The following is a 24,505-nucleotide window of genomic DNA, read 5'->3' as shown; positions in this document are numbered from 1 at the left end:
GTCTGTTATTTTTGTTAAGCTTCCTGCTATTCCCTCGTTGTTCTTGGATCAATAAAGTTTCTTTTTAAAAAAAAAAAAAAACTTCTTTTACGAACCATATGCACTTTGTTGTGTGAGGAACTTTACGTCACATCCGTTTACGTATGCCCGACCGTTACATGATTTGATTGTGACTGATCTAATGTGTGATGCTGTAGCTTATCCGCATGAGCGGAGAGCCGCGAAAACTGTGTAGAACTACCGGAAATGCAGAACCGGTACGAAGGAAAGCGGAAACGACCAGTTTTGTTTCAACCATGGATGTATTAGGAAAGTTCTACCTGAATCATTCCTGTATACAGCACGCACATCCAGGTTCAGTGTAAACGCCCTGGTTATCGGCGATAGCCCTTTTATTATAGTCTTCCTCCATGTGTCTTCATTCAAACATCAAGACACTGACTGGACACTTTGAGGATTTTGATAACAAGGTTGCATCAACTTTGTGTGTGTAAGAAATGGCAACTAAGAGCAGGTGTCTTCTGCAGAGAGTGTTCAGTGAACTCAGGGCTCCCACACTTTGGGGTCGGAGCTCCGCTGCGACCTTCGGTCAAGGACGTGGGCTGTGGAGAGCTCCGCTGAGACATGTGAGCTGCAAGTCTGATGCTGCTCGCACAGGTAACACGGTCAAAGTGCTCTGCAGAGTGGGGATAGGTGGTCTCACCACTGTGCTAACATGAGAGCGTAGACATTAGAAGGGCAACAAAATCTGACCCATCTGCTAATTTAACTTTTAGCTGTTTTCAGTTAGATTTCTAAAATATCGGGCCATATAAAAGCTTGTGACCACGAATCTTAGTTCATTCAAAAATACTTTTTAAAAAAGTAAATAGTAAATATAAAGGACACATTTTACTTGATACTTTATTACATTTTGTGTGTATACTGTACAGCAGATGCAAAACATACAATGCCATGGTGTCCTTTAGTTGTTGCTTTTTGATACATTTTGACAGACTTTACTTTGTTTCATGGTATTCTTGTTAGTTCATGTTGGTGTTTGTAAAACTCTGTGTTCTTTGTAGAATAACATGCATTTCCCAGGTTTCTGAAACGTGCTTCCTTCGTCTGTTTAGTGTCAGTCCCCAGCAGTCTGTCATTCAGAAGTCACACCTGTGGAGAACTGAGATCAGATCATGTAGGAGACAAAGTCATTCTTTGTGGATGGGTCCAGTACCTCAGGTAAGACTCTGTTACTTCTTTTTACACATTGAAAAAGATCTAACTACTGAGTCATTAGGTTTGCAGACAGATGTTTAGACACATTATAATTTTGAACAGATCTCCATAGTTATTCTAATTCATCCCAATAATTGTCTGTGCATACAGCAAAAAATAAAAAATAAAATTCAAGTGATTACCAAAGTCAGGATCACCATTGAGCCAGGATAAAATGGTTTGATAGACTAGTATTGTCATCCTTAGAGCCATACCAATAAAGGCCCATTTCCATGGCAGGACCTTTTTAACTTTTACTAGCCTAGATTAACTTAGAACATAGTTCATCTGCATTTATTTCCTCTAGAGGAACTGGGATTTAATTTTAGTTTGAGGGGTGTATTTCTGCCCCAAAATAAAGTTTCTGGTCAGGGGTAGATCACTGAGATTTTTCTTTGCTCTCTATACTCAATTTCACAAATGTGATTAGAAGGCAGAATGTTTTACACAACCTGTTAGTTATTTATTGAATATAGCAAGGCTCAAGCATTATCAGCTAATTGTTTGACTCCCATGACGTCTTATACAAAATTGTGTTTTAACACTGTGTTTGTGTCTCTAACAGACAAGACCTGTTCATCATCTTACGAGATTTCAGTGGTGTGACTCAGATTTTAATTCCTCAAGAAGAAGTAAGGATAAAAATAACTAAGTACCAGAATACAAAGCTTGTTTTCCCTATCACAGTATATATTAAGGTATAATATATTAATAATAGTAATTGGTAATAATATAAACAGTTTTTAGTACAGAGAGTAGGACTTGATGTAAAAAAGCAGGAATGTAACAGCGTGTATAAATAATGGAACTATAAGCCCTTTTTTTTCTCTGCTTAAGCCTGCAAGTCATTTGAAAGCAGTGCTGTGTGAGCTCACGGCCGAGTCTGTCATCAAAGTGACAGGAACAGTAAGACAACGACCAGTGGGACAGGAGAACAAGGTGTGTGTCCCTGTATGTTTGTACACGTCTGACTAGCTGTTAAAAGCAGATGCTCTTATTTAGATGAGGACATTTGGCGTCACCAGCACCACTAATACACTGGAAAGAAAAAAGAAATCTGCAGTATCCTCAGAAAACGTCTTTAATGATGTGAAGGATTCAACAAATTTTTTCAGTCCGATTTTATTTGGTTAGTGTTAAATTACTCGATGCAGTAATGTAAAGTAGAATTTTCACAGTATTTTGAAATGCTTCGTCTAACATTTGAGTAATTTTGGCATGATTTAGAATAATAATTCTGCTTTGTTTGTACCATCAGAAAATGCCAACAGGAGAAATAGAAGTCCTTGCTGAAGACGTGGAGGTTTTCAATGTGAGCCGCAAGTTGCCTTTTGAGATTAAAGACTTTGTCAGAGTAAGTGACTACTACTATGTACACATGCTGTCTGTCCAATGCCATGAGCATGATGTTATTTAATTTTATTATTGATGGGTGTATGTGTGTGTGTTTGATTTGACAGAAAGCCGAGTCTCTGCGGATGCAGTATCGTTACCTGGACCTGAGGTCCACTCAGATGCAGACGAACCTTCGACTGAGATCTAAGCTGGTGATGAAGATGAGAGAATACCTCTGTAATGTTCACGGTATGAAGAGTGAGATTATTTTCTCTGCTTGCTTGGTCCCTTCGTTACGTAAGGTGTTTATTTTCACAATGTTTTTTTTTTTTCTAATTCATAGGTTTTGTGGATGTGGAAACTCCAACTTTGTTCAAAAGAACACCAGGGGTATGAAACTCTTTTAGTGTTTTAAAGATTTCTTTATCACTGGCACAAAGTCACAGTAAAGAGTTTATCTTCCAGGCCCTTTAATATGAATTTAAGAAAACAATTTTGTCCAGGCCTCCATTTAATTTCTTTAAACATAACCTAATGTAGTCTTGATAGATACAAAAACAAAACAACTTTGGCTGAAATCTTCCAGTCCAGCTCTTACATTCTTTCGTGTTCCAGGGAGCCAAAGAGTTTGTGGTCCCCTCTAGAGAACCAGGCCGGTTTTACTCCCTTCCCCAGAGTCCACAGCAGTTTAAACAGCTTCTGATGGTGGCTGGTATAGACAGGTGGGTACAAGCTGGAGCAGAAGACAGCTCAATGTTTTTCCACTAGTATCCTGATGTGTTTTACACTGATATAAAAAGAGCAACACCCAGCTCTGAGTGCAATTACTGGTTTTGTGTATTGTACGTATGATGAACTGCACATAATATATTAGTACCTAAACATATTTATTTATAGTTAAACTGAGTTGTTTTTTGTTTTTGTTTTTTGGTGATCTTGGTGAAGAACAAGTACAATATCTTATACAGTACAAACCAGGGCTTTCCAAATAGTTGATAGATGTTAGCAAACACAGATGTTTGGATTCATTTGCATGTATGTGAAATCTCACATACAGCCTTTTGTGTCTTAACATGTTCACACTTTAGCTATAAGTTTCCCCATTCTGGGAACAAAGAAGGCAAAGAAGTTTTTTATGCTTTCATTGAAATTGCAGGTACTTCCAGATAGCTCGGTGTTACAGAGATGAAGGCTCCAAACCAGACAGGCAGCCTGAGTTTACCCAGGTAAGACCAGGGGGAAGGATGGGAACAGGATAAATTGCACTTAAGTGTAGCATTCTGTGTAGACTTGGTTTAAAGCCACATTCAGTCCAAAGTGGAATTAGCAAAATGCAGCCAAAAGAAGGACGCATGCAATGCGAAGGTTGTAAACCTAACCTGCAGAAACTAGCATCTATTTCCTGATTGCGCGCTCAGTTCCATCTTCTCTTTCTTTCAAACTGGCTGGACAGTGGAGAACCCTGTGACTTCCAACACTTCTGACTTTTCTTCCAGAGAAATTGGGGAATGAGAAGCATCTGTAACAGAAGTAAAACCTGGAGGGCCTTTGTGAAAATCCTAACTAATACACCATGTGGGGAACAGATTACCAAAGCTCGGTGTGAATCCTGGAATCAGTGTTACAGTATCTGAATTGTTATCTTCTCATCATCTCTCCCAGGTAGACATGGAGATGTCTTTTGTGGACCAGGCAGGTATCATGTCCCTGGTGGAGGGTTTATTACAGTACTCCTGGCCTGCAGAGATTGGTGCCATTAAGGTTCCTTTCCAGACTATGACATATGAAGAGGCTATGAGGGACTATGGTGTGGACAAACCTGATACCAGATTCAGTATGAAGGTGGGTGAGTAGAAATTAGTAGATGTCAGACATTTCTTGGGCTTTCATTAGGTTAAGCAAATTGATGAAAACAGTAAAAAGACAATTGTGTATAAAGTTAAAGTTAATTAATTGTTTATACTGTCATATACAACTTCATTTCCAGACAAGTTGGGACAGTATGTAAAGTGTAAGTGATGAGAGTGCAGCAATTTGCACAATTTGAATTTTTTTAAAAATAATAATAATAGTGGATGGTTTTCCAATGAGAACTGTGTGAAACCTGTAACACCTGGGACTGAATCTGGTTCCCTTCAGGTTACCTGGCTTCACAGTGAACTAACATTTGGGATTTTGAACAGCTGGCCCAACTGGCTCTGTTAAGTCCTTCTGACCCTGTGAATGTAAACGTTTCTGGAGCAGGTTAACTGGTTAAATGCAGCTCAGCTTTATTTAACTAGAAAACATGTGTTAAAGAGTGATTGGTTCCTATGGATCTAGTTCTGGCTGCTCCTTCAGAACTCTTCCACATGAAATCCTCTTAACTGAACACTTGCCCGACAAGATGTCATATGGCAAGAAGCAGAGACATATTTTAATATAAGAAAGACGAGGGAATACATACTGTAATTCTAATTTGTGTTGTGTGCATTTATATAAATGGTTTTGAACTTACCACTTCTCTCTGCCTTGTTGCATCACATCATGTTAACTGTTACCTAGGCAATCTTATCAAGTTTGTGCTCAGCCTGTAGTGCTGGTGGTTAGAATGGTTTAGCTGCATATCTTTTGTCTTGGTAGGTTAAAAAGTTATAAAATCCTTCGGATCTGCTGGAGATAGGTAAAGGCAAAGCAGCAGTCCTCTACCAATCTACTATGGTGACACATTTCAGAATCCTGACAGAAAGTCAAAACAAAGACTCCAACTCACCAGCAAAATGACTGGACGAGCCTCACAAGATGATAAAACTTAGCGTGATGTGACTTCACATTCTCTTTATAAACATACAATAGGTGTCTGCTTCTAGCTTAAAAACTCCTCCAGATGACATCATTACATAAACTACTTGTACTCTTCGAACTAGAACCATACAGAACAAGTTAACATTGGTCCCAATGTATTTCTGAGGTATTGTTGTTTACTGACATTCTACATATTGTCCTAACTTTTTTCATATTTTCCGATTTAGCATACGCGTTGTGTTGAATACTGTGTATTAAAAATCATTTTTCAAGGGTTAATCTAAATGTAACAATGTTTCCAGAACAGTCACCAAACCCAGTGAGTGACAGGTGTCTTTACACATTTGTCTCAGCCAAAGAAAAGCACTTGTCAATCTTCTGTTTCACACACTGCTTCCTATAATGCATGTCCTGCACACCCCTGTTGAGTCCTGCCAGACCAAAATATACAGTACGTGGGCTACAATAACCCAAACAACCTGATCGATGAACAAGCCTAAAAGCATCACATAAATATACTTGGGCAGCCCACCCAAGTATATTGTATGTGTAGGAAACACTGCATCATTGCTTCTGGCTCTGTAGGTTCATGTCTGTTGTGTTTTTCATGTTTAAACACCTCTGTCTGATTTCCTGTCTTCATCTTATCTGTCTGTCTGTCCAGCTGATTGACATCAGTGAACTTTTCTTATCCACGGAAATTGAATTCCTCAGATCTGCTCTAAGTGAACCAGAAGGCTCCATTCAGGCCATCTGTGTCCCCAGTGGAACGGTAAGAAAAGATTTTCTGTGGTGGAAATGCTTTACAATGTACAGAAGGTACGATGAGGAGACATGAAAAATTAAAAGAGCTATTGTCATGTCTGTTCTGTCTCAAACAATGTTTTCTGTGTCTGACTACAGAAGCTTTTCCCTGGAAAGGTTTTGGAAGAACTGAAACAAATGGCAAAGACTCAGTTTGGGCAGGTAGGTTTGTCTGGAGGGAACACGAATGTCTGTACAACTTTTATTGATCCATCTAGGACAATGTAAAATATTTCAGTCTGGACGGAAGTGAGGCACTGAACAATCTACTTTATATTTACATGCAAATTGCACTAGGCTACAATCATCATCATAATGAACTGCTCTGTCAAAATTGCTGTGGAGAAGAAGCAACGGCTCTGATACAGCTCCGCTTTAGAAAGCTTTTTTTCACAGTTGCATGAATATTGTGTCCACTCTCTATTTTAATTTCTTTGTGTGTGTGTGTGTGTCTGTGTTCTTCTCCAAGGAGCTGAGCGTGGTGCTGGTCAGAGCAGACAACACAGTCAAGTCTGCACTGACGAAGCTGTTGTCTGTCTCTTCCACAGAGGAGCTGCTGAAGAGGACTGGAGCCAAACCTGGAGACCTGCTGCTGATTGCAGCTGGTTGCCTTCACACTGTGGTAAGAGAATGAATGATAACAAACTTATGACCTTATGACAATAAGGTTATGTTAGAATGATCACTGGGGAGGAGATTCACAGGGGGGGGAAGATAAAACACAATATGCAGTAAGATGATTCCACATTTCTCCTCTTATTTCTCTCTCCCCAACCTTCCTCTCTGAAAGCGTCCGTTGTTGGGAAATCTTCGCATGCGGTGTGCAGAGCTGCTGGAGTCTTGTGGCATTTCATTAAGAGACCCTGCAGCTTTCCACTTCCTGTGGGTAGTGGACTTCCCTCTGTTTTTGCCTAAAGAAGACAAGCCAGAGCAGCTAGAGTCAGCCCATCATCCATTTACTGCTCCACTGCCAGAGGACACACAGTTACTCTACACAGACCCACACAAGGTAGTCATATAGATTCTCTCAGAATCTGGTTTAATTTAATTAATGTTAACATATACATAACATAGGCACACTAGGGCAACTGTGGCGCAGGCGGTAGAGTGGTCTTCCACCAATCCCACAGTTGTTGGTTCAATCCCCGGCTCCTCTGGTCACATGTTGAATTGTTTTTGAGCAAGACACTGAACCCCAACTTAGTTGCTCCCGGTGTGTGATTGTGAGTGTGTATGGGTGAATGAGAAGCAGTGTTAAGTGCTTTGAATACCAAAAGGTAGAACAGCGCTATATAAGTGCAGACCATTTATCATTTATATATGTAAATACATTAGTTCAGTCAGTCAGTCTTGTGGGATGCATCAAGCCTCATGCTGTGTCTTTTCACTTTCTTAGGTACGGGGGCAGCACTTTGACTTGGTGTTGAATGGCTGTGAGATTGGAGGAGGATCCATCCGTATCCACAATGCCTCAGATCAGCTTCACGTCCTGAAGGATATTCTAAAGGTAGGTCATCATGTGGGGTCAGTCCACCTTTGGATGTGCTGGTCATAATTGGTTTTGGCATGTGTCTGTTGCAGGAGGATCCCAGTCTCCTCTGTCACCTGCTGGAGGCTCTAGCATCAGGAGCTCCACCTCACGGAGGCATTGCTTTGGGTATGGTTCACACACTCAAGTAAACAAGTAGTGTTGCTGGAGCCTGTTGGGGGTGGGTGGGGAGGGGGGTTGTTGCTGCAACCCCTCTCCCCAGAGGTGGTTACTGTCACTGGGGCCTAGGCTGGAAACCATGTACAAAGATATGATCAGGGTTGCCATGTATATACCAATACATAAACTCCTGGCCTTGACACAAACCATGTGGATCTACACTTATAAAACTAACTAATCTGAAAGTTATTGACTGGTGGAACTAAAGTAAAACACATTTTGACATTGAATTTAAAAAAAATAAATAAATGGAAAACTGTTAGAACATTTGACCCGAGGGTCTCTGGTAACACTGATAAAGGCAGCCAGTAAAACCGTATACTACAGCTTAGTATGCATATATGTGAGTATACATACATCTGTAACAAGCCAATAACTAAACCCAGTAAGAAAATGTGAGTAAGTTCAAGAATGCAGTTTTAAGTGGCAGCAACGGGTTGAGTAGGGCAAAAAGTTAATGTATTGTAATACGTATACTCCTACTGTGAAATGATGAAGTGTTCATTATGGCATTACTACTCCATGTTTCTCTAGGTTTGGATCGGCTGGTCTCCATCATGGTCAGGGCTCCCAGCATCCGTGACGTCATTGCCTTCCCCAAGTCGTTCCGCGGTCATGACCTGATGAGCCGTGCCCCAGACTGTCTGTCTGAAGAGGAGCTGAAGCCTTACCACATCTCCGTCAAATGGCCCACAGAGGGAGGAAGAGAAGGAGCTGAGACAAAGTGAGCAGATCAATAAGGAAGAGATGAAGAGACAGTAGTGTGAAAGGGTGATGTAACTGTGACAACAGAGTAAAGAGTATGAGGAGACAATGAGCACCCTATGAGACACTCTGGCAGCTGGCCAGCAGAGATGAGGATGATGAGAACACGAAGAGGAGGTGATGCTGTGGCTGGAGCTCTTTATTGTTGAACATCCACGTGAAAACAGCCACAGCCTGAGTTCAACAAAGAAGAGAAGCTTACAACCAAGTCTTACTAATAAAGAAAGACACTTGTGGTTAGACTGGTGTTAGTTCATGTGATGAACCTCTGTTATGGTGGTTTCTTGCAAATTTCCTAAAACTTCTTGGATTGGAACCAAGTTAAATTATATTTAGTCGTATTTTCACTAATACAACCATTGTGTTTGGGCAGACACACATATTACACCCCGGTAACTGACAAAACATTACTTCGCTTTATTGATCTCATCATGTAAATACAACTGACTTACAAACAAAGTAACTGTTTTAGTACTGTCCTGTCCTGTACTTCAGCTTCCCCACTCATTGCTCAGGTTTTTCACATAGTTTCCAGATTTTGTGTAAAGCATGTGGCCTTTTAGGTGTTGAATATTACTTTAAAGGCATCATACTGAAGTTGATAGAAAAAGACTTAATCTTTGCAACCAATTATAAAATCTGATGCTGCAACGTTTGTGTAATTTGTGTTTTATCCATCTCACAAATCATCAGGATCCTACACACTGAGGGCAGACTCCAGACAAAGTGAATAAAACTGCATATCTGACTGAGAGAAGCCACTAAACAAAGCTAGTTTAATGGTTCAGTTAACCTGTCTTCTCATGCACATCCACATTTGAATAACCAAGTAACCCTTACCCACTTAAAATTAACAATGTCTAAGACAGAGTTGCCTACTCCATTACTTTAGTTGTCAGAGGTAATATTACATTTTATGTTAAAGTACAGTACATTTGCAGTGGATTTATATTTACAGTATTTTTAAGTTTAATATGGAATGAGTAATTAAACTGTATATATTTCCAATTCTAAGTAATATAATTTGTTTCATCTTAATTATTGTAATTGTGTTTCTTTTTAAACTGGAAAAGCGAAAAATAAATAAATAAATAAATAAACCCAAAGTAATGACGAGAGCAATGCTAACCCGGAAGGGAAGGGGGCGGTATGTGACCTCTGTGTGTACAGAGGGAGGAAAGATGACTGAACAGAGATGTGATTGTTCTGTTTTGCCTTCGACACCAGTGAACACTTGGCTCGTTCCAATGAACTACTACCGAGAATGAGAAGCAACCAGACTGTCCAAAAAGCGGGACGTCATTACAAACTGAAGCGACTGTCTGTTACTGGGTAAATTTCGTCTGGCTGGTGTCGGGCGACGCTGAACGGTCGGTTTACTAATCAACAGCAGCTGGCTGTTTTATGACAGTCGGTGAATTTATCAGAAACCGAACGCCAGGCGTGAAATCGCTGGGATTTTGGGGGCACTCTGGTGTTGGTAACAGCCACGTCAGCTAGCTTCCGTCTCTCTGGTCTGCTACAAGCACTTCAGAGGTCTCATTTTGAATTTGTGTTTTAAATGATGGCTCCGATGGGGATCCGACTGTCACCGCTCGGTGTGGCGGTGTTCTGCCTCCTTGGACTCGGCGTCATCTATCACCTGTATGCCGGTGTCATCTCCAGTCGTCTGGCGGCTTTCAGGTCAGACTCTTAACTTCATCTCACATGGTGCATCGTTACTGAAACATTACCGAATACTGTAGGTAACGTTACAGCAGCTGGTTCTAAAAGTTGACGTGTACTGTGTCCAGTCCTGCTTGCCTCAGTTGTAATGTGGTTGTAAAAATAATAATAATAATAATTTATGTCCTTTTATATAACTTATAAGCAACTATTCAACCTATTGTGTTCTCGTGTTGGAACTAAATATATTGTAGCAGGTTATAATCTGTAGCATAAAACTACATCCATTGCAGATGATGACGTAAGACCCCTGAAGGATTTGCGGAACCCTCAGGCGTCTTATACTCAGTTGGTTGAGCAAATATACAGTTTGATCGTAGCTCTTCCTCATTTGAGCAAGGTGTCTGGAACTGAACTATCCACGTTTATAGAAGGTGAACCAAAAAAATGCTGATGCTTATTATCCTAAAAACTTGCTCGATTATTTTAAAAGAAGCACAGATGTTATAACCTTCTGGATTAGGAAAGTCACAACTGGAGAAACAGCCTCTATCTATCACACACACACACACACACACACACACACACACACACACACACACACACACACACACACACACATACAAAAACACACAGCATATGCTTAGGAAATAAGAGTCATGCAAAAAAGGTGGTATTGTCATTGTGGAAATGTGAAAGGTTTTTTTTGACTAGGAAGAAATAAATGACACATCTGCAACAGATATTTAGACTTGCTATTAAATGTAAACCAGTTAAGAGTATCTAGAAATACAATTTGAACTAGTAAGATTGTGACTGTTACCATTCGGACAAGTTTGAATTTTACTTTGGAGAATTGCTATTATGAATATCTACAAAAGAATTACAGCTAGTAGTGTGGTTTGATTTAATGTCTGCTTGCACCTCATATCCCCAGATATGTAACTACGTGTCATGGCAACGTGAAGGACAACTACTGTGAATAGCTCCTCTCAGTCCATCTGCCCTTATTTGGTTCAGGAGTACAAACCTGCCTTGCAGTAATTTCAATAAAATTAAATGCTGTTCAACACCCTTAGTTCCAACTCCACATTATGCCCCACAATTTTAGTCAGTATTCTTTGTAGAACACAAATAACAACTCAGGACAGTGGTGACAAAACTCAACACAGTTGAACAGAAACCCCATCGCCATTTACGTGTTTTGTGGTGAAATTGAAACGTGACACAGACAGACTAATGAGTAAAAATGCAAATAACAGCATAAGCCACTTGCGTAGGTTTCACATAGATCAGATGCAGGACGGTAATAAATTGCAGTTGTCTGATATGACAATAAGATCATTGTAACAGTAAATGCAAGCACAAAACATCAGTTTTTTCGACAAATACTGAGTGCACGATCATAAACTTACTTTCCTATTTTATAAACCTCATCCTTTCATCAGGTTTGGTGTTAAATAAGGTAAGAGCTCTTTTCGGTTCTGTGCTGTTTTCACATTTGTAGTATTGTCCTTTTTATCTGTGCAGACAGAGGAGAAAAGTGGATCTGAGGGACCTGCTGGCTGTCTCAGTGGAGGCTGCAGAATTAGGTGGCAGAGAGGTAATAACATTGTTTATCTTTGCCAGCTGTTTTGACAGCACCCGTCTTTACAGTTGCTTTTTAAATTCTTCTTTGCAAAAAATAGTCATTTTTGTACTGTCATAAGAACATCCAGGATGTAGCTGTGTATTAATTTACTTACATGTAAGTCATTAGTTATTGGTATTAGGTACTGCCGCACAATTATACGTAAAGGGTGGATGAAATCTTGAGTAATTAGTACTGCAGTGGTATGTAATTTACTAAATAGGAGTTACTTTAAGTTATACTAAGCCTTGTCTGCAACCTTCTGAATCACTTGTCTCCATTGACATGGAAACATTTATTATTTCAACTATAATTGCTAAGGAAATCACATCTTTAAATTAGGAAGATGTTTGAATGTAATATGAGTTGTTTCTCTTTCCTAGGTGAAAAAGGTGCGCGAAGGAAATAAGCTGGAGGAAAAGTCCAAGGGCAAGACAAAGGAAGGAGCCAATGAGCTTCTGACTATGGGCGACCTCCAGTCACATATTAAGATGTTTAACCTCATAAGAAACACCTTCCCAGAGATCACGGTGAGCCCTTCCACCATAGATGTCTCATCATTCTTGTACTTTCATTTAGATATAGTCCAACTGGAAAGACAAGAAATTCCTATACAACATTCTTGTCACAGGACTCTACTAATGCAGCCTGCATGTGTTCATTTGCAGGTGAATAGTGAGGAACATTATGATTTGGGGGATAAAGCAGCAACCTGGAGCCGGGACATTCCAGCTGAAATACTGAACAAGATAGAAGGAGGCAAGGATGTTCCTGCAGAGAGCATCACTGTGTGGATTGATCCTCTAGACGCTACGCAGGAATATACTGGTGAGCATGTCACTGAAGTTTCCTTAACTTCATTTCACTTATCATTTTAGAAGGTGCTATATACTGTGGTACACCGTGTACACGACTGCCCCTCTTACATAAGCAAATAGTTTTTTTCTAGTATTAGTGTGATATCTGTGAATAGTTAGGGTGTAAAATTGAGTTTGGATTTTCGTTTACACATCAGGCTTGTGAGAATTACTTGAAGTCTAAGGTACATTTTAAAATGTAATGTTACCAAAATCTTAAATGTTAATAAGAGCTTTATTAGCCTCATTTGGTTTTAATAGATATGCACTTTGTCTGTTTTTTACAATTTGTAATACAACCCAATGAAACCAAGTTTTGGAGAAAAAGATTAATGCTCTTCAATCGAGTTGTAGAAACATCTCAAGGGTGATCGGTGTACACAGGGTGCACCAGAGCTCAATTGGGACGGTCATGGCAAAGTAATAATGACTTTAATCCATTTTGGAATAAGTTAAGTGCTGTGACTACTTTCTGGATGCATTGTAACTAACTAGTAGAAACGGCAAAGGTGAATGTGTTGGTGAGTAACTTCCTCTCTGTTTGTCTTCTGGTTCTTTCTCCTATCTTTCTTCCCCACACTGTCTATCTACACATCGCTCTCTCCACAGAGAGTCTTGTGAATTATGTGACCACAATGGTATGTGTGGCTGTAGATGGTAAACCAATTATAGGAGTTATCCATCAGCCATTCACTGGGCTCACCGGTAAGTATGTGTGCATCTATAACATTACAGCTGCTGCCATCTTTTGAAATTTACATTGTCAGCATCTTGTAATGGCTTGAAATCTAAGGGAAATTAGAATTTGTCCCCTGTCTAACTCTTACGTCTACCTGCAATCTCCCCCATCACCACCACCACCAGCATGGGCATTTGTAGGTCAGGGGTCAAATATGCATCCCCGGTCGTCCTACAGTGTCAACCCTCCAAAGACCATTGTATCACGTTCCCACTCTGGAAAAGTTAAAAGTTTTATTCGTGATGCTTTTGGAAACAGTACTGCAATCACAGAAGCAGGTGGGGCAGGTAAGTGTTTTTGCTTTTTTTTGTTTTTTAAGGACTATATTTAAAGGTGCAGTATATAAGACTTATTAGCATCTTGCAGTGAGTTGGCAGATGTCATCCATTTAATTTTCAATTCTCTGATGTCAGTTAGGGTTCATGATGACAAAGTAAACGATACCTATGCTTCTTCACTGGAAGAACTGCCTGGGGTTTTGAAAATGGAATTATTTTATTGTGAAGGAGCACCAACAGGATATTGGTAGTTATTAGGCAGCACAGTGTTTTTTGTAGGGAGCATGTTTTCCCTGTATGTGTTTTTTTACTATGGTTGGTGCAGTGTTTTCCCACAGTGCAAAAACAAACGGGTCAAGTGGTGATTCTTTTACTCTCTTATCCTACTTATTAGTGTCTGAATCCTGAGTCAATGACTTTTTAAAGCTTTCATATTCAGACACCCTCATTTATATTGTCCTTTGTGGCAGAATTCAGCACTATACAGTTGCTGTAAAGAGCAGCAGTGCTGCAAAACTAGCAGGTTGAGATGGACAAGACACACAAATGTTTAGTAAAGAAGGGGCCTTAGATCAGGTCACACCTATACCATTTGGACAGGATTTAATCTTAATCTGAATGTCCTTCATCCTTTTAAAATTTAAAAACATTCTATAAATAAATCTTGATATTTGCATAAAAAAATGAATGTGTTTTTTGCCAAATTTTCCATTCGTGATTGTTTTAATTTGGCAGACACACACACACTGCTTCTCTCTGTCTCTCCCTCTTAGGATATAAGGTTCTGTCTCTCCTGGATGTTCCTGCAAAAGAACCAGGTTCTATTGGACAGGCAGATGTTTACATTCACATCACTGCTATTAAAAAATGGGACATCTGTGCGGGTGCAGCATTGCTGAATGCCCTGGGTAATGTAACAACCAATCCTTTCCACTGTTCAGAGACTTTTTCTTTTAGTTAAATTACAAACAGAAAACCCAATTGAAAGCCCCTATGGTAGGGGTGCTTTGTTTACTGGACACATTTCAGGATATTTAGCCCCTTTACTGGCATTATTCAACATTAAGTTGAAGTTGAAAAAGGTGGGTTGATGATTGAGGCATCTTGGTGAAGTGGCCTGTGCTGCTGCCTTAAAGCTTGAAGGTCTCCAGTTCCAATTCACCGGCCAGCTGTGGGCTTTCTGTGTGAAATGTGTGCATGCTCTTCCCATGCTTGTGTGAGTTTCCTCCAGCTACAGTACTCTGGTTTCCCCCCCACAGTCTGAAGACATAAATGTTATGTAATTAGTGGCTCTAAATTGCTTGTAGGTAGTTTCAAAGTTTCAAATTAGACTGGTGCATAGATGGGATGTGAATTTCACCAATCTAGTTTAAACCAGGAAAATCGCACAGAAAACAGAAATCTCTAATGTGGAAAACAATACATAAGATATAGTATACCTAAGTATTTTATGAGAAATGTGTGTGTGTTTTTGTAGTACTTCATCACACTTTTTGTTACTCAGCTGATCAAATCAATATATAGCTGTGCTAAAGCTAAGCTACTTTCCTCCAGCAACGTGAAAAGATTACTGTATGTTAATTCACGATCCTACCGTTCTGAAACCTCCTGGAGGTGGAAAAGGAGGCCACATCTCCAGGCAATCAGATTAGTGGCTTATAGAATTTTCCTTTTATCTAGCAATACCTTGTGGTGGATTCAGAGAAATCTAAACAACTTTGAATAACTAAAATGTCACAGATATGTTTAAAATACACTGAATATTAACAAAAAAAATATTTTAAAAGAGGCAATATCATTCCTGGAACTACCTTTTTAAGGTGTGTCGTGACTATTTGAGTAACATGTTATCACTGTGACTTTAGGAGGACACATGACAACCCTAAAAGGAGAGGACATTGACTACAGTGGAACACCACTCAACAAAGATGGACTAGTGGCCAGTGTGGGTGTGGACCATAAGGCCATAGTGGAGAGACTACCAAACTGGGATCCTGAGAAGCACTGAAAGATACAAATACAAAGCTGTTGGAAGCATGAGGATGCTGTGGGCAGGGCAGCATGTGGCAGCCCTCTTTTTATAACATCCACCAGTCACTGGGATGGACCTGCAAGTAGGACAACACTGCGGAAACAATGGCTCCGACTGCAAACTTCTCCACATGCATACAAACTTACAACTTGGAGAAATTGTACATCTTCCTCTTCATGGGTACAGTGTGACACACATACACACACATACACATACACACACACACACACACACACACACACACACACACACACAAACAAGTGCTTACAGCAAAACACTGGACAACAGCTGCCATCCCTGAATTCCCCTCCCTTCATCATCAGAGACCAGAATGACTCCTAAATGAGGAGTACAATGCTGAACAGTTCAACACATATCACAGAGTGTCTAAAGTTATTGACTTCTTTACTTCTTCTATCTCATCTTCATCACATGATAATTACTGAATCCACCATCTGTCTTTATCATTTGGGACTGCATTGACACTCACTCCTACAGGGAATAGTGACGCTCAAAATAAGTTGACTGGCCACAGTATGCTACAGTACTTTAACAACAAATCCAAGGTTTACCAGCACTATAACACCATTACAATTCATTTGTCACATTTTCTTTCAAATGAGGTAGCACAAAGATAGCGCTTTTCAGCAGTTGAGATTAAATACAGTAACATTGGTCATTTACAATTTAACATAGTGTTTGGTACTTTGTTAGCTCCCTCTAGATTCTTGAGGAGCCTAGGGAGAATTCTGGGCTTTGATTTGGTCTTCAAAGGAAAAAAGTAGAATAAATGTTTCCTCTTTTATTAGTTGACATTGTTAATTATAAAAATTTAAGTCTTTATTTACTCCTCAAAAGATGCCGACAAACTCTTCTTAACTAGTTTGTCACTGTTGCTGCTTTAACATCTGCCATCATTTCCTCCTTATCTTGGTCCTGGCTGTGTTCGAGGTGGTGGCAGAAATTTAGTGGGCTTTTTCCCCCCTTTTATTTGGTCTCTTACACAACTTAGGAATCATGATTCAAATCTGATTTGTTGCTGAACCAGATCCAAATAATGATTTTACATCGCATATGTTCAGTTTGTAGGCATGTGTGCGATGCCCATGGTAACAGCATATATACAAACATGATCCATTAACTCTATAGTTAGTATAACAAAATAAAAAATGTAATGGGAGGAATAACTTTTTTCATCATATATTTACAATATATGATGACAATAACATGTTACAGCAAATTATTGAAGATAAAATTGTAAAATGAACTTTCCTTATGAGCAGGAATGAGATAATTTTGTTTTTTGTTTAATATTTTTCCTATACAGTAAAAAAACTAATATGTGGTCAGACAATTGCTTTAGGTCATTTGAAATGAAGTTGCAAATATTTATTTATTTATCTCTCGCTCTAGAACGAATAGGCAAAAAATAATTACAGCAGTGTCATTTGGTCGCACTTTGTGTTCTTTTAATTTGTTGTGTCTTTGTGGTGGTGGTGATGAGTGCTCAAGTTGGTTCTGTTAACTGTTGTGTAGGGCAGGGTAATATATCTGAGACAGATTGCTTGCTGGTTAAACCTATTTGAAGGTGTAGGTGTGGAGATGCAGCTGATTGACATTTCCATGAGTCTGCATTAATAGGAAGTAATAAAATGGTGTTTGTTTTTTGTTTTTTTCAAAATCAGCATCCTGTAAAAACATAATATTCATGAGATGAACTCAGGTACTGTAGTCTGGTACTCTACACACCACCACCACCACCTCTCCAGTGCAAACTGTTTGCTGAACTCTTACATTTTACAGTAAATTAAGATCAGAAATTAGCTTGTACAGTAGCTTCAGAGAGAAATCATACCTTCATTATTTGGACATTTTTATTGGATTGTGCTATTCTGCCCATCAATCTGCACTCAAAATAATGCATAGAGACATGTTTTTAGACATTTCCAGCATATGATTCAAAGGACATGTTCTAAACTGTCTTTCACGTGTCAGTGTGTTTAAACTGGCAGTGTTACAGCCAATATTTGTGTTGGTGTGACGTTTGACTTTTTACTTTTGCTGTGAAAGCATGTTAAATAGTAACACAAATTTACTAAGAAACCATGGGCTCATGGCAGTTCTTAAAGATACAAGTGACCTGTTTTATGTTGAAATTGTCTCAGCAGCCTTTATGTTACTGAAAAGTTGTAAAAAAAAAATGTATGCTGTTTAAGAATTAATGTAACCCCATGTTCTGCCACATACTGAAGAAAAGATAGACAATGGTTAGGATGTGTCAGAAGGTTAAATACTTATCTGGATTCATTTGTGGCACCAATGTTTAATGAGTTTAAGTATAAAATAGTTTTGCAAATTATTAAAGTCTATTTACAGGTTATGAGTGCATATGTAAAAAAAAAAAAAAAATTTTGTCAAAACATTTTTGGGCTCCAGAAATTTGATAAGGAAAACCACATCTTGTTCTAATACTGAACAGTTAGCAGTTGAGTTACATTGAGGGTGATGTAGGCGCCACTTTTTGACTCGAAAGAATGTGTGGAATAAAGAAGATCTCTCTAATTTTGCTGCAGTGATTTCAATTCTTTAATCACATTTTCCAAACAGATTGTACAATGAGGAATGCTGTATACGTGCACCTGAAAACTATTGTTTAAAAGTGGAATAATGCCCTTTTCCTTAAGCTACAGAGCAAACATCCCTGGGTCCTGGCAGGTAAAGATGGGAAAAGTTGCATTCAGCATATGGAAAGGAAATACTTGTGCTCCTTAAGGATGTGTCCCCTCACCTGTGCTCTTATCTATACAAACAACTGCACCTCAAGCGACTCGACTATCATGCTCCTAAAGTTTACAGGCTACACAACTGCTTTCAGCCTCATCCAAGTGTATCGACCCAAGATTGATCAGCTGGTGCAGTCAAAACAACCTGGAACTAAACATGCTTAAGACTGTAAATATGACTCTGGATTTTAGAAGAAACATACCAATGATTGAAGCAAATTCCTTTTATGTGTTAGCATACTTGGCCAGTCTTTTGTTGGTTTCATTCAATCAAATGGATCACGAAACACACAAAATAAAAACAATTCATTTTTAAGCATAGTTGAGCACAAAATAATGGTCAAATCAAATTAGCAACTTTCCTTTCATTTTTAAAAACTGCTCTTTGCAGCAAAAACTGCCTGACAAATCTATGGCATTCTACGGATCACTTCTTTTTGAAGTATGTGTTTAAAAGTATACACACAGAGGTTTTGGCAAGGTACCCTGCCATGTAGCCCATCGCAACTGGTGATGTTGAATGTTACTCTTTCTGTGTAATTTATCTGAAGCAAAAACATACAGTACATTTTATTATCTAACTGATGAGCTGCTGATTGGTTCTGTTAGATTTTTAGCATTAGTATGTGTAGACTGTTTACCTCGACTGTTAAGTAAGACAGTCGAGGTAATTTCTTCATGGCTGTTTTCATAAAGGTCAGTTCATCAGAAGCGCTATCAGCATTTTCTGAAAATATCTAATTACATTAGAATTAAATTAAAAAAGTAAGTAATTTATTCACATATGCATTTACTCATATTCAGTTCGGACCTCACAAAATCCAAATTAACCTAGTTAACATGCGGATTAATGATCCACTGTGGTGGCCCTGAAATTATGGTATAAAGCTAAAAAAAAAAAATGCACACAGATTGAAAGAAGAAACAAAAACGGCACTACCAATACTACTACAGCACACAAGTCTAGCATTCTTTCCACAACTATGCTGAAAGTAATCTCGGCCAGCTTGCTGCAGCTCTGATTGGTTGATGGAGAGTCCCAGGGGCCCAATGCACTTCTCTTTGGCGGATAAAGATTCCACTAATTTTTCGTGTTTGTAATTGGTCCTTCGTAACATTACTAAACGATGATAGAACGTCATTAATTATTTAAATACACTATAGGGCTTGTACACACGTTTTAAAATTCACCTGTGGCTTACATAAATAAACATTTATTAAATCCTTGTCTAACCTCACTATATTTTTTTTGCCGCATCAAAGGCACTGAAGGTTTCCATTTTACCCTTTAAAGCAAATGCAATAAAGTTTAGAAAAGACAATTATTTGGATTCCCGGCAATTAATCAATTTAACATTTTCAATATTTATGATTATCTCATTATAGAAAAAATATTTGCAATATCTCTGTAAACTTATTCCTGAACCTAAGCCAGAAGAAGTTACACACGCAAAACATTCAAATGTTGTCCTGGGTTCTGATGGGTGTTGAAGCATATACCACAATACTTTTTATCCTAATAAATACATTAATGTAAGGAGTAGGGCAGGCCATTTGAAGAGCCCTAAAAAGAACTGGGTGTATTACTGTAAGTCCCAATACAAAATGTAATCTATTGTACTGTATTGAGAATTTTGACCTCTTTTTTTTCACGGCAGAATAGCCATTTTTATTCTGCCTCCCATCGTCTCAACATCAGCCAGCAGTTACAGTCTTTGACTCATTAAACCAATATATCAGATTTTTTTTATTTGGCTTCTGCTATGAATTTGAATAGGACAATTATGTGCTGTTCTGAATTGTCTTTTTAAAGCAGGCAGGTTCAAAGGGTCCACACCTGTTTAGACAATTTCAGACCAATTGCTGAGGTTTTCCACAAACAAATTTCCATTGCCAAATACTTACAGGCAGTAACATTTACATTACATTCATTAATACTTACTAATACTAATTCCAAAACTGGGCCATTTATAGGAAAAAACAGAGCAGACCCTTTCTGCTGAGGATACTATGGTCTTTGGGAGTGCAAGAAGCACTACTGAAGTCCTTCTTTGACTCTGCAGTGCCTTTAGCCATCTTTTATGGCGTAGTGTTCTGGTGTAGCAGCATCTCTACAGCAGACAGGAAGAGACAGGATAAGTTGATCAGAAAAGGCCAGCTCAGTCCTGGGGATGCCCTTGGACACAATACGGGAGGTGGGAGAAAGGAGGATGGTAGCCAAGCTATCATCCTTGCTGGACAATAAATCTCACTTAATGTATGAAACAGTGACATCTCTGAGCAGCTTCTTCAGTGACAGACTGTTAGATCATAAGTGCCTGAAGGGGCAATATCATAGGTCTTTTTCCCTGCTGCTGTCAGACTTTACAACCAGTCACTATAATATACATTCCTACTACTGATAGTAACACTGTGATAACGTCAACCCTAGTGCAATTGTTTGTTTGCTGATTGTAAAATTGTACTGTATACTGACTTTTTGCTTTTTAATCTTGTACAGAAATTATCAGGGTTAGTTTTTAAGGTGGACCCAAGAGCAACAAGGCGAGAGGGGCGCAGTAAATAGAAAGAGCTTTATTTATGACTATTAAACAAAATCTGGAAAAACAACCAACAAAAACTCATTCCTATAACGGAGGACAAAACAGCCACAAACTCGGAGGAAATACTACAAGAACTAGAAAACAACGAATAAACTCAGACTGGGAAATTAATGAGGGATGAGTAGAACTAGTACAAAATGAATACAAAAGCATCAAAACCGACAAGGGGGTAAGCAACAAACCAAGGAGGGAAAAATTGATCTAAACTGGAAAAATAAAACGACACCGGGAAATAACAAAAACACTGGAAAAGCTAAACATTCACGCAACCCATAAACTAAACCTAAAACAACTAAAAATCAAATTACCCGCAATCAAAAACCACTCGCAGGGAAGGACTGACACAGAGTGAAAACCAAAATCTAACCCCAGAACCAAACAGAAAACAGAGCCCACAAGTCAGAGGACCTAGAAGACTGCGTGTTGCATGGAGGGCCATGACAAACAAAGACAATGATCCAACCATTAACAAGGGGAGAGCTGGGTTGCAAAAGGGCAGGGGAACAGGTGGAAACAATTGAGAGTGTTGATGAGAGGTAAGCTGGAGAAAGAAATTGGGCACAGGAAGTGGAGAAAACGAGGAACAAAATAAAAGTCCAGGGCAGGAAGTGACTGTGAGGGTCAGATCATGACAGAAATTCTTGCTCTACATTTGCACATTTTTTTCTGCAGCTGTAACCAGAAATTTCCCCACTGCGGGATGAATAAAGGTCAATGTTATCTTATCTTAAACCTTCCCTGGAGGATTAGCAAGCATGTCACTGCAAAGAAAAACCAAAAATGTAATTATACGATGAGATAGTACAAAAAATTAACACCACAATAGTTTTTTGTGTACATCTTTATGTACACAAGACCAGCTAAGTACAATAGAACACATTCACAGATGTCTCATTTTATAAGAAACTGCAGTTTTTGTGACAGGAATTACAGTATGAAATACAATATCACTCCTTAGGAGTTGCTATATATTCAAATGGTTCCTACACTTGGGAGATATTTGTGTGTTCAAAAGCCAATTCTAAAATCTCAGTACAGTACAATAATAGTAGATACATACTCTGGGCTGACAGCTTGTTGATAATAGGCTGAAGAGTATCCTCGATGTCTTTTCTTTGGGCTATGAAGTCTGACACTGTAGGGTTTTTGAAACTCTGAATCCAGTCTGACTTAGCAGAGCATACACGCAAACAGATGTTCTGTGCAGACATATCACAAGAGAAAAAGAAGAAATTATGCACATTTATGGACATTTATGGACATTTGGACATTTTCAGACTTCTTTCTTTTTTACAGAGATTTCTCCAAATTCTTTGAACGTTGAAATGATATTAGATCAGGGAATCCCCAAGTTATTTACAATTTGACATTAAGTCAAGATGGATATAAATATATATATAAATTAATGTTACCTTTTCCTCCTTTGTGGGCTTCCTCTCTGAATCAGAAATCATGTCGTTAATGAAGGCAATATATGACACCAGGTCCTGTTTAGCTTCTGTGAGGAGACAAATATATACACACAGGTAAAGAATTATGTCCATCTTTGCTAATCAAAGGTTTCTAAGGAAAATGGCGGAACATCAGCCACCAGCACCTGCCAGGATGAGACAGTCAACACAGTCTGATTTGGAGTATTTCCTGGCCAGATCTACAGGTCTGTCCCCTCTGAAGGTCTTGGCCTGTATGTCAGCCCCTAGTTCAAGCAGAGTCCTCACTGTGTCCAAATGGCCCCAACAACTTGCAAAGTGCAGTGGTGAATAACCTGGCAAACAGAACATCAGCCGTAAAATAATACATCTACATACTTTGGGTGTTAGCAAGCCAGCTCAGAAATGTTATAAATTGTTCCTAATTTCCTTGTTTTTCCATGACACCATCATTGCACTGTCAACAGCACCATGATTAGTATATATCATTTATCTCGTCTTTAAACTGAGCTGGATTCACAAAAATAACAAACCAAGTGGTGGTATAAGTACACAAACCCAATACTCAACTAAATGTTCTTACCTAAAAAAAGTACTCCGCTACAATTGCTATAGAGTCTATAAAATAACACTTCAAAATCCTTGTTCATGGTGAAATACAGGCTCTAAAATCCTACTTAAAGTACAAAAGTACTACAAAACTACTTATTGAATCATGCTGGACTAAAAGAAAATTAGCCCTTAGATTTGTACTTAGCTTTAAGTACAGTACTTCAGTAATGTGTCCTTACCAATCCTGGCTAAATGTAGAATTACTTAGCTAACTTATACCAATGGTCACCACCACATTGGCCTGAATTACCTAGTAAACTTTAGTTAACACTGAATGATATTTTAAAACTTTAGTTGTTTTAGTTACTTCTGTTCTTAAGTTGTGCAGTTATAAACAATACTCTATATTTCACATAAGACGGCTGTGAGACCCCCGTGTCCTCTCACCCCTCACAGTCTGCTCGTTGACCTGAGTTCCGTGTCTGAGCAGTTCCCGGACAATGGCGCTCCTCCCCAGCAAGCAGGCGATTTGCAGGGCATTTCTCCCAGCCTCGTCCGTCTGTCCGAAGAAATCCGACTCTTCTTTGACACTTTCATTTTCCAAGTACTGCTTGATAGTTTCCAAATCCCCTGACACCACACATTTAAGAATTTCTTCATGCATCGATGTAATTTTGCTAACTGGTTTTTAGTCAGTGAAGCAGCTACCTGTGCCATATCACGTCTCGCATAGACCGTAATCGACTGTTGCCCTAGTTACCGCGTCACCGGGTCTACAAGCCGCGCAGGTCTTAATGGTGAGTTTCTTTAGCTTTGGGAGAATCAGGGTTCACATTCTGGGTGAGGGTGAGTGGGGTAGTTGATGTTAACCTGTTTCCATCTATTTAGTCATCAAACACCTTAAAATCTCTCTTCCTAAAATCACCACACACACACACACACACACACACACCCAGGAAATAAAGGTCACACGTTTTATTTGATTCACAAACACACACCCCTCTAGGCTGCCTGACATTGTATACAAATAACATGAAATAGACATGAGAATGATATATTTCTTAAGAATCCAACTTATAGTAAAATAACTAATGAGCATCAATAAGCCACAACATTAAGACCTGACTGTTGTTTTAACATTGTCTTTGATCAATGTGAAGGTTTCAGCTGTGACTTAAATCAGTTGTTTACACTCCTTGCTTCGCTGTTTGGGAGTATACCACCTTAATAATGAGTGAGGGATTTGGATATAGTGACACATCAAAGCTGTCATCATTTTGAAC

General features: G+C 39.0%; 3 protein-coding genes across 6 annotated transcripts; 2 read left to right on the top strand and 1 right to left on the bottom strand.

Moving 5' to 3' along the window:
• Positions 1-195: 195 nt before the first annotated feature.
• dars2 (aspartyl-tRNA synthetase 2, mitochondrial) lies at positions 196-9,304 on the top strand. Of its 2 annotated transcripts, XM_067528689.1 has the most exons (17): positions 198-657; positions 1,116-1,221; positions 1,823-1,889; positions 2,095-2,196; positions 2,516-2,611; positions 2,718-2,841; positions 2,936-2,982; positions 3,208-3,314; positions 3,749-3,818; positions 4,255-4,434; positions 6,041-6,148; positions 6,280-6,342; positions 6,650-6,802; positions 6,971-7,189; positions 7,577-7,687; positions 7,762-7,837; positions 8,423-9,304. In XM_067528689.1, the coding sequence occupies exons 1-17, from the start codon at positions 498-500 to the stop codon at positions 8,614-8,616; spliced, it is 1,983 nt and encodes a 660-aa protein (XP_067384790.1). In that variant the 5' UTR covers positions 198-497; the 3' UTR covers positions 8,617-9,304. The 2 variants fall into 2 exon arrangements, with proteins under 2 accessions (XP_067384791.1, XP_067384790.1); XM_067528690.1 differs by lacking the exons at positions 3,208-3,314; positions 3,749-3,818 and having other exon boundaries at positions 196-657.
• Positions 9,305-9,794: 490 nt separating this feature from the next.
• On the top strand, positions 9,795-18,416 carry bpnt2 (3'(2'), 5'-bisphosphate nucleotidase 2). Its single transcript, XM_067528682.1, has 8 exons — positions 9,795-10,336; positions 11,849-11,921; positions 12,332-12,478; positions 12,617-12,776; positions 13,415-13,510; positions 13,670-13,831; positions 14,596-14,730; positions 15,688-18,416. Exons 1-8 carry the CDS (start codon positions 10,215-10,217, stop codon positions 15,828-15,830), a joined length of 1,038 nt encoding a protein of 345 aa, XP_067384783.1. The 5' UTR covers positions 9,795-10,214; the 3' UTR covers positions 15,831-18,416.
• On the bottom strand, positions 18,239-24,314 carry ankrd45 (ankyrin repeat domain 45). 3 transcript variants are annotated; one of them, XM_067528688.1, is made up of 5 exons: positions 23,670-24,314; positions 22,838-23,005; positions 22,653-22,738; positions 22,301-22,439; positions 18,239-20,748 (listed from the first exon to the last, which is right to left on the bottom strand). In XM_067528688.1, exons 1-5 carry the CDS (start codon positions 23,884-23,886, stop codon positions 20,717-20,719), a joined length of 642 nt encoding a protein of 213 aa, XP_067384789.1. In that variant the 5' UTR covers positions 23,887-24,314; the 3' UTR covers positions 18,239-20,716. The 3 variants fall into 3 exon arrangements, with proteins under 3 accessions (XP_067384789.1, XP_067384788.1, XP_067384787.1); XM_067528687.1 differs by lacking the exon at positions 18,239-20,748 and adding an exon at positions 21,192-22,001; XM_067528686.1 differs by lacking the exon at positions 18,239-20,748 and having other exon boundaries at positions 22,008-22,439.
• Positions 24,315-24,505: the final 191 nt, after the last annotated feature.

The sequence above is a fragment of the Channa argus genome, chromosome 14, assembly GCF_033026475.1.
Source record: "Channa argus isolate prfri chromosome 14, Channa argus male v1.0, whole genome shotgun sequence".
In the NCBI taxonomy this organism is placed as follows: domain Eukaryota; kingdom Metazoa; phylum Chordata; class Actinopteri; order Anabantiformes; family Channidae; genus Channa; species Channa argus.
The sequence above is the reverse complement of the archived record's forward strand: the minus strand, read 5'-3'. Positions and strand labels throughout refer to the sequence as shown.